Below are 10,567 nucleotides of genomic sequence, written 5' to 3'. Positions count from 1 at the left end.
AAATTTAAGAATCAAACAGGAATATATTCAATCATCTTATGACGAGTTGACTAAGATTTGAGATTAAATTCAAGATCTTCTTACAAGATTTTAGGCTGTTACCCCTAAAGGTTGTAGAATTTCTTCGGTCTGCTGTGTATTTTAGGTAGTTTTTGACCTTGACTTAGTTCCTGTTGCTATTTTTGGGGGGAGCTGATTGACAGTTTTCGAATAGGTCCCTTTTCACGGCATATATTAATGCTAATGTCAAGGTTTTGTTGTTCTGTTTGAGATGAATATTCTATTGAATACTATAGCTGAACTATATGTGTGGGGGCACACGCAGTTCTATTTCGTGCAACTTCGGCTTGCCTCGATAGGTTTGATGGGAGGTGAGTTGGGCCGCCCTCAAGCACACACAGTCCTAAGGGCTGCAAGTTCTGCTTAAGAGTGATAATTTTTTACGAACTTTTGTTGTTTTTTTTCGAGTGAAATTAAAAACTTTATAATTTCTGTTGGTTATTTCGATTATATAACTTATTTTCTAATATTTTGAACTGTGAGGGTTGTGCATTTTTTTAGGATCAATTTTATGTGTAATTTCCAATTCAGTGGAATACAAAAATTGAGCGGGACATCCTCGGAGTGCCAATCCAAAATTTATGATTTGGCCGGTGAGTAGATATTTTTTCTTTAAAAAAAATTGATGGAAGAGATTAAGTTGAGTTTGATGACGAGTGATGTCACCCCACTCGTGAAAGAGGGCGGAGCCATTTCTCACATCCAGCATCTCTGTACCGTCTCGTTTCAATAACCTTGCAAATCTATCCGCGAATACGTTACGTCTAGTGATCACAAGTTTAAAAATACCTTATTTAAGGCAGATTTTTTTGTTTGATGTCTGGAAAAACGCATCATAATTTTCATTTATTATTTAAAAATTGTTTGAATCCAACTTGTAAAATTATGAAGCCTTAGTTTTAGTTCAATTAAAGTACTTCTCAGCTGTCTACAAAAATTTATGCCACTGAATTATTTGAACAACCTATTTTATAAATCAGTCAGTGTACTTTAAAAATGCAAAGATTAAAGTAAGGATTAAATGACCTACTGATAGAAAAGAGGACCGACCATTTTGATTCAAGGCCTGCTGGGTGAATTTTTATTACTCGAGAAATAAAGGAGTCAGAATGCTGGACACAGTACTCATGAAACAAAAATCAACCACATTCTAGTCCGCTGATTTAAATTTAGTTTCTTTAAAGTAGACATAATTGCTTTTAACTTTTACTTTTCTTCTGTATTGCAGACTGATAATCACTTCTGATATAACACTGCTAATTACAAATTATTCTATTTTTTCAAGAACTTTAATCTTGGACCCTATTATCACCTACTTATGTTTATATTCGTATTAAAACCTGCTTCGTATTAAATTATCTTGTTGGGAACCTTCTTAGGATCCTTATTCAAAATAAAACGGTACAGCGGATGGATTTGATATATATATAGGGTATTCAGTATAAGACTACCGTTACTTCAGGAAGCGATTCTGGGCATCATTTGTAACAAAAAAAAATCTGTATAAACTGGTTCGATTCAGCTCCGTTTTATAGATATTTTGAATTTTATGTTTTTTTTAAGCCAACAGTTGTCTATATTTCTTAAACTACTAAAGCTAAAGCAATTTCAATAAGCTCATTAGAAATAAGGTTCTGTATACTCGTATAATAGTTGTGTATTGTTAAGGACACTGTTAAATGCACTACAATGTCTGGTGGCCGATTGGACCACCTAGATTGAACGATGGCCCTATTTCTCTAGATTTGGATGCAATATTCCTGTTAAACGTGTATGGTGTTTTGTGTAATCGGCGCTGTTCACCCCCTATCGGGCTATATTGTCTATTTCCCGATCATCTAGCTACTAGTGAGATGTTTCCATTCCGCTGTTGTTTCTGATTACTCGTGATAAACTGGTTGCAACGCGCGAAGAACCTTTTCTAATGTTCGCAGAGAGTCACTCTCTTTTTATTATGTCTATTTTCCTTTTTCTATTTCCGAACTAAATGACCAGAAATCTACCCATCTTTTTGCCGACATCTTGAGAAAGGTAAGTTACTTCTTACAATCCACTGCTTGCTTAATTACTAATCGTTTCTGAGCGTTTGTTTATCGGGTGTTTATTGTACTACCGACTAAAAATTTGGGTCCACCGGACACTGATACGAATTTAAAAACCAATAGAATGACGAAGGGAGTTCTTCAAATTCAAACCTCTCTTCGGGGACCAAACAATTTCATTGATACTTCAGCTCGTAATTTCAGTTATTCAGAAACGTTCAAAAAAGCTTATGTGTTTTATTCAAATTTTATAAAATCGATATAATTTATTTAATTTTACTGCATTCAATTTCCATTAATACTGTTTAGTATTTATTAAATGGCACAGACCCTTAAGCTGACCGTTTCATTCATAACAATTTTTTTGTCTAAATGATAATAAAATGTTATATTAAATCTTCATAAATAGTAATAGACAATTTGTTTTTACTCCAAATTATTATTTTTATTTTATTTAGAATAATTATTATTTTGAATAATCATTAACAAACGCACGTTTAAATAGAAAAAGGGAAAATTAGAATTGATCTTTTTCTGTCATAATTTGAATCACGGAGTTGAACCGTAATTTCAGTCTTGAAAATTCGTCTTACAGAAAAATATGAGAACACAAATTACACACAGTTAATAAAAAAAAAATAACAGTTTGTAATTATAGTTAATTTTTCAATTACATTTAATATAGTCCTATTAATTTAAGGTTACCAGACGTCCCCGTTTCCCGGGGGCAGACCCCGAATTCGTACTACTGTCTCCGATTGAAAAGTGTCCCCGGAATGTCCCCGAATATTTACATTTATCCCTGACTGCCCCCGCTTTCGATATCAATGTCCTGAGCCCTAAAATCAGTAAGTAGCTGGTAAGTAGTTTATAAATTGTCACTACCTAGTGGGAAAGATATCACTTAATAGTTCATATGTTTTGACACTAGATGGCGGGTGAATAATGCTCAAGAATTTTCAATTTTCTGACGCTACATTGTTCATTTCTTGTTTCCGGTTCAGCATTATTTGATTGTAGCCGTTACAGTAAAGTGGTAAAGAACACGCATTTGACGTTGTGCGAGACATGTCCGGTCAGAAAACAAAAAAACATAAGTGTGTCTTAACTGATTCTTTGTTAAAGGAATTTGAAAGGCCAAATTGTGTCGGTACAGGTTCATAGCCAGTTATGAGGTATTATCTTAGGTCAGTGTCCTCCTGGAGTCGAGGAAGTCTGGCCTAATGCTCACCTAGCAGAGGCCTGTTAGGTGAACTTTTATATCATATGATGGCGCTTGAGTAACTTAAATTAGCTTAACTGCTGGAACAGTCACTCTTCGCAACAGAGTCAGCGGGATCACTCAGTGCTGGTGATGCCCAAGAATCACTGAAGCGGTCTCCCACATTAGTTACTACCTGATTAAAACCTAGAGTTCTTCTTATAATCTCATTGTGACATCATTACAGTTACGCTTCAAAGCATGTTACTAAAAAAATATAAAAAAAATGCCTGTTTTAATACAGTCTTGAAGCCTAAAGTTACCTGTTCTCTGAAACCATTCGTTCTCAAATGACTTCCATTACACTGTTTTTTGAGGTCATGTTTCCAAATATTTTAATTCTTCATGTTCAGAATATAATGAAGAAAAAGAAAAGGTCAACAAGTTGTTAACACTATTATGTTTATATTCGTGTATTCGGTTGAAAGCTCAGTTGAGAAAATTTGTGATTACTCTTACAAAGCAGCACGCTTAAATGGAAATAATGATTTCATTGTTCCCAGGTACCAAGGATGATTAGAAGTGATCGGGTAAATAGAAAGTTCATACCATTCCTTCAAAAGTTTGGCAGTATTTTTAAATATTATCAGGTAAAGCAAATTTATGTACTTCTCTAACTTTAAAGATGTAACTTTTTTCAGCTACGCTTATTATTTTTTTTCAGGTGATAGTATTTTCTGCAGTCACTATATTTTGCGTAGCATTAGAGTTAACTTCTGCACAAGCATTATGGACGCCAATATATGCTGATTTAAACAGTAAGTGTTCCTCCATCATTTACCATTAAAGTGGGTTAAGATTCGATGAGAGTTGATTCTTTTGAAATTAATCCTTTTTCAATTCTTTTGACATTCAATACTCTATTCTATCCAGAAGGACCTCACACACTACATCATTCTGATTGTTGATGATCGAATGATTAGTTAGGTTAGGTCACGCTGTCAATTGTAACAAGTTCTTCGCGTCAAATACATACCTATAGTGCTGGTTATTTAATTATGTTTCTCTTTAAATAACCGATTTTTCCAGATTCGCGGCAGATGCTGGGGCTCCTAACTTAATTTTTTGCAATTCATTGAATAATAATGAAGTTTTTTTATTTACAATTAATTATTTTTTTAATTGGATATTTAAGGTCAGGTAGATTTATGGACACAAACTGCAGAAGGTTGTTCATGCGCTTTCGACAACACCAGAAAGGACTGCGCATGTTGTGTGCAGGAAGGTGGATGTCCATGTGGTAGTAAAGCGCCCCATAGATGTGCCCAGTGTGGAATACACCATTACTGCACCCACAGTGAGTGTCTTTAGTTTAGTTTTTTTCTGCTACTTACCAAACTGAGTACTAATTTTGTCCGTTTCTGAACCTTGATTATTAAAGTAACAAAAATAAAATTCATTATTTTTGAAAATGTAGCTCATCATTGTGGATGCTTGCAGCGCCTACCTTGTGACACAAAGTTAGGGTTCCGTCGCAAACACCAATAAAAATGTTTGGCTTATATTACGCCTCGGTTTATTATAAAAGCCTATGTTTTGCTATGTTGTGCAATAAGTTGTTCCAAGGTGGTTGATGACGGGATAAAAAAAACGATTTGAAATTTTGGTTACCATCGAATAGTGCTAGATCTTCTCGAGGTACAGGACAACTTTCTAAAAAATGGCGATCTATGAGCTAAGGTTTTTGGTTAACAGTTTCATGCAACCGTATTCTGGCACTGAGACGATTGGAGACTAGATATAAATTGCTATAAGATTGATCATCCAAACTAATTCGAGAAATTCATCAGTACTTCCCATTCAGTACCGAACAGCACTTGAATTTGCTCATTTAGTCCGAACAGTGGTAAAGGAACAGTTCTACCCTGAGGTGTGTCCTTAATCGTATCTTCAGTCACCCGATTGCAGAATGCGAATTCTTTTGCGTCTATGGCTAGAGAAACATAGAGATTTATCTAGGAATAAAAGACTCATCCATTGTTGCTCTGTTCAAATGGTCATATACAAATCATCCCGTTATCCTTTACTGTGCTCTGTGTGAGTCTTAAACCAGTTTCTCTTAACCTTCGAATAGTCCAGTTGCTCAATTGATCTCCACTAACGGTGTTTTCGGTTGTGCAAAAAAACGATAGGAGGAAGAAGGTTTTAAACATGTAGTGATGGAATGTCCAATGTATAAGAAAGAAAGAGACGAACTTTTCGGCATGCTTTAAAACACTTTAAAAATAGAAAACAGTGTCGATGTAATGGACTAGACGTCATAAATAAATAGTAATGAGTAATAATAAATTGAGAACGTTGTATAAGCCGATATCTCAAATTAATCAGGGAGAACAGATTTTTTTTTTTGTTATACATTTTTTCGGCACTGATATATATACCTTCTTTAAAATAATGATGTACTTTGAGTTGAGCATCACCTACATACAGCACACCATCACATCGCAATACACCCACTGAATAAACTACACACTTGTAAATCCAACTGAATATTGGATTTAAACGAAATTGTTTAAACGCTATTCTTTCTGCTTTAATAGAATTTATTCCAAGCATGTTTAGGGGCATCGTTCCTAATATGGTGATGATTACTTACCTTTCTGTAGGGGCAGGTGTTGGTCTAGTGGTCAAGAGCGCGGCTTTGTAAGTGGGAGATCTCCAGTTCGAATCCCGCGTGTAACTACTTTTTATTTGCCAGAAAAAATTACATACAGTTTACAATTACAGAAAATACTTTACATACAGTAAAGTATGAGCTTCCGCCCCCGTCCACGACACCTAATTGGTAGTTGGACGTTAAGCCCCGCCTGAAAAAATAGGCGATTACTTTACTTTACTTTACTTTTACTTACCTTTCTGTAGTGTGCAATGTGACACTGGAAGCGCATACATTAAAATTAGAATCAGGCAAATTATTTGGACAGATCAAGTCGCCGCCCGTACAAGGACCAACATCGTGTTGGTATTCATTCATACCAGAAGCTTCATACAGAGTTGAAATACAACTTTACAGATTAATTTCAGTTGGAAGATATAATGGTAGCAGGTTAGTTAATTAATATTTTGTTATATTCTAATTAATATTTGCAGAAATAAAATATTTGTGTCACTTGCTGTACAGATGTGAAGGTGGACATGTGGAATTAGTGGACGGATTACTTCCATACTCAAACGAGGATGGCACGCAGGTGTGTGGCACGAACGAAAGGTTCGCCCCTCCAGTGCTGTTGTTTGGTGATAACGGGCCGGCTACTTTGATATTTAAGTAAGTTTCTGTATAACGTCATAAAAATTACTTGCTCATTCAATTTTATATTTTTGTTTTTTGTCGTAACGGCTGCATCCCTAGTATTGTACTTCTAGACCGTACGTACCCTGTAAATCCAGTTTGTATCGGCATAACCTACATACTCTTACAGCACATCATCACATCGCAATACATCCTTTGAATAAATTACACACGTTAATAATACAACCTTATACAGGTCGAGATCCGCGGCCACTTACCAATGTACCATTTGTCTTGTGAGGGCTGAAGGATGGGCTTGTGCGTCGCATGCAGGCTTTCAGTGTTTGTTTACAGCAAACGAGCTCTAAGGACTAGATAACAGGGGTTAAGGATTACTCAAAACGTAGTAAACGTACCCTAGAGCCCTGCCCTTACCATAATTTTATTCCCATCCCACGTTAGGAGCTTAACTCAAAAACTAGTCCCTATTGTCTCTTTGTGACTCCACCACAGTCACCAAATGAAGGGAGAATTTTGGCGTCGAGAGTGCTCCACTCCTAATCTTGGTAACGGAATAAATATTTTACAATTTACCTGTTTAAGCTAAACTACAATTTCTATTATTAGTTGATGTTACCTTAGGTGGCCACATATCACGAATTATTTATTTATTTTAGTTTGTTTGTATATTTTTGAATAGTTCCAGTTTTATGTTAAAAGTGAATACTTCATATATTCATATAAGAAGTTTAAAAGAAAAAATTGAATAAATTTAGTTTGAAAAAATTAGCTTAATGAATTTTAATTGCAAATTTATTTTACTTTGTGTAATAGCTTCACCAAAGAGGTGGTCATGGGGCTTAGTCTAATCATATCTAACATGCCATAATTAGTACAAAGCAACCCTATTTTGCATTTAATGAGATTAAATGAATAAGAACTCGCAATGAACAATTTATTTACTAATTTTTAGTAAATTCAGCTCCCACTCATTTCCCTTTCCAAATCTTGAGTGTATTGAGTTAAGTTTGAAGATATGGTCAGTTTGTGTGAGCGTGGCTATAAAACAGCGTTTATACCATTTAATAAACGTGGTAATAATAAGGGTTTGTATCAAAGATGAGGCTGCTAAAAATCTTGAATTATTTCTTTGCTGAGACAAACTTAAATATTTTTTCTATTTTTAGCGTTGGACAAGAGACAGTCAGATCACAGATGATGGCATTTTTCAGTTTTACGCAAGTTACAACAAATCACAGTCCTGGTTTTAGGCCTTTTGGTGGTAGCCATTTTGACGGTACAGGTAAATATTTTTGCATTTTTATTTCAACTGTTTTTAAGTATTTAAAAATGAATGTATGACTAAGATGCGAATCTCAATTAGTTGCAGCTGACCTCTGCATTCCAATAATAACAATACATTACTTCTATTAGAAAATATTCCCGTCATTCCAAACCCATTTCAAAGAAAAAGCTAATGCAGTAAAGGAAATTGAAGAGCTTTCTTTCTAGCAGTTTAGTCTCTATAGCTGCTAAAACTAGATTTTGAACAGTATAACACATTCTTCTTCAATGCGTCTCTTCTCCTTTGTGGCGATCAGGCGAAATTAGGCGAGTTTTTGAAAATGTTTTTTGAAACTGTTCTTTGTGCTCTTTTATGCACCTTAGTACATAATCCGCTTCAAGACAGACAGGTTGCGCTTTAATTTTGAGTATTCTGTCAAATTTTTAAAAATGTCTCTGAATAGGCCACCTAGCGATGGAGATTTTAGTGTATTGCGGTATGCGAAGTAGAGGATACTATTGGCGGAGTATAGGAGATCTCTCATTGTTCTGCTCTAATATAGCCGATTTGGAGGACAGCTTACAGGTCTTATTGAGGCAGAGTAATTTGACAGTTCAGTTTCAGTTTTAGTTTCGTATCAGTTTTTTACATAGTATGTTCAATTCTAAGTTCTGTCACTTCCTGTTTCAAGTTTCTCAAAATCCTAGTTCTTCACTGTTTTTCAAACTAATTTTGTATTTCTCCATCGATTGCTTTTCCGTCAAATTCGTGTAAATTTTCCGATAAAGTAGTTTAGACTTTTCTGATGTTTTAATAATGTCAATGTGAACGTTAGTAGTGTTAAATTATCTTTCTTGTTCTAAGTATATAAATCAGTTTATATCAGTAAAATGCTAAAAAATCATGACGACCTTGTGTAGTTGTGCATGTTGTGATTTTTGCACAAAAGAATTTCAAGAATTAATACGAAACAATATGGTTTACTTATCTTCAGTGTTCCGTCTCTGCTTTAGTTTAGTCCTAAGAAAAAAATAGTAGGAACTAAAATGACCAAGTTTAAGACCGTTAACACTGCTCTTAGTTTGAGGAAGTCGATTAAAATTTTCCTAGTTAATGGTTACATTGCCTGGAGTATCTGTCGCTAGCTAGTAAAGCTATCTTGAAAGCTGTATTATAATTTTTTTTCAGGTTTCTGTTTTTGGATCTACACCCTGACGGTTCACAAAATTTCCATAACGGTTGCGACTGGCCAAAACATTATCTATAATTATGTGGAGGTACAAAAGCGGACTGTGGCAGGATCTCTGTTGATCCCTACGCTCTTAGCTCTTCTTTAGTTAATACTGCTCTAACCTACGCCCTCTTTACACTTTCATTTACACTTTATCTTTACCTCTTTACACTTTATCAATCTTGCTGATTGATCCAACATCTATATTTTTTTACTTTATTATTGCAGAATGTGATTGGGCATACGAAGAACAGAAATGCCGAGTAACGGGATGTGAGATTGCCAGTCCAGGCTACCCAGGCTTGTACCCGCCCAATAGCAGATGTCTCTACCACGTAACTACCCTACACAGCACTATAGTCAAACTCAGCTTCCGAGCTCTGCATTTACCTCATAAGTTCGTACTATTCACCTTATAGATGACTGTATTTTTTAAATTAATACTTAGAAGGGAAAGGAATACCTTAGTGGTTAGTGCACTGAACTCTCATTTGCTGAGATAGCGGACACGATTCCAGCTACCAGCACTTAGTTTTTCTTCCCAGGAGCTTCTTACAGCCCACAGTAATAGACACTGCGGCCATATTGTCCTGAGGCCGGCTCTGGGCGTCAATGACCTAAGGTGCGCTTAAAAAAAAAAAATAAGGCTTTCCCATATTAAAAACAGAATAGTTCTAAGTAGGATATAAACTAGGAACCTATTCTTTATTTTTTAAGAGTAAAAACAAATCACTTACCTAACCTCACTTTACATTAAAAATACCATTTTTTACAATTGTTACCTTTTTTTGTGAAGAACGTAGCGCCTAATCGCGTAAACTGATTTTCATGAATGAGGTGTCATTCGCTTTTTGGGGGGTCTCAAAGCCGTGCATGCAGTGGGAGAGGAGTTGATGGAATTGTCACTCAGCAATTAATGATTTGTCCACAGTCATTGCAAAACAGATTTTGTGAAAATTTACGGAGGTTCAACTACCAATAGTCCTTTGTTGGCCACGCTGTGTGGTAATAAAAAGCAGGATGTGGAACATGAAGGACCTCACATACTTATAGAATTCAGGTAAAAACTGCATTTGTGTTTTTTTTTAGTTTTTATTTCTAATACGTTGCACTTAACAAGTCAGTAGTTGCAAAAGCGGCCGGAGTTTCGTTGGAATAACAAATTATCAAAGCGATTTGCTATAATTTTATTGTACTAGCACCAGTTGTCAAACATTGTTAGTTGTCAAGTGCACTTAATTCTTGTATCAATCCTAAATAGCAGCTGAATTTGCTTTTACTGTAATAGAAAAAGGGCATGTAAAAAAATAAAATAAAACCTACAGTCGACTCTCGATAAATCGAAATCCAAGGGACTACAAGAAAAATTCGAATTATCGAGACTTCGAATTATCAAGAAGGGAAAAAAAATTCGAATTATTAAGAGTTTTGATTATGTATATATGTATGTACATACGTA

General features: G+C 35.2%; 1 protein-coding gene across 4 annotated transcripts in view; it reads left to right on the top strand.

Moving 5' to 3' along the window:
• Positions 1–369: 369 nt before the first annotated feature.
• LOC141459286 (uncharacterized) overlaps positions 370–10,567 on the top strand; it is a 31,937-nt gene continuing 21,739 nt past the window's right edge. Inside the window, exons 1-9 of one of the 4 annotated variants that reach the window (XM_074138180.1) lie at positions 370–653; positions 3,867–3,953; positions 4,028–4,121; positions 4,499–4,660; positions 6,226–6,409; positions 6,485–6,628; positions 7,780–7,895; positions 9,337–9,505; positions 10,040–10,168. In XM_074138180.1, the coding sequence (XP_073994281.1) occupies positions 642–653; positions 3,867–3,953; positions 4,028–4,121; positions 4,499–4,660; positions 6,226–6,409; positions 6,485–6,628; positions 7,780–7,895; positions 9,337–9,505; positions 10,040–10,168 (1,097 nt within the window). In that variant the 5' untranslated portion in view covers positions 370–641. Of the gene's footprint in view, positions 654–795; positions 2,092–3,866; positions 3,954–4,027; positions 4,122–4,498; positions 4,661–6,225; positions 6,410–6,484; positions 6,629–7,779; positions 7,896–9,336; positions 9,506–10,039; positions 10,169–10,567 lie in introns of those variants that run through there. The other 3 variants (XM_074138178.1, XM_074138179.1, XM_074138181.1) reach the window with 3 other exon arrangements.

This window comes from Rhodnius prolixus, unplaced genomic scaffold, assembly GCF_049639745.1.
Source record: "Rhodnius prolixus isolate KJV_2025 unplaced genomic scaffold, Rpr scaffold_11, whole genome shotgun sequence".
Taxonomy (NCBI): domain Eukaryota; kingdom Metazoa; phylum Arthropoda; class Insecta; order Hemiptera; family Reduviidae; genus Rhodnius; species Rhodnius prolixus.
The sequence above is the reverse complement of the archived record's forward strand: the minus strand, read 5'-3'. Positions and strand labels throughout refer to the sequence as shown.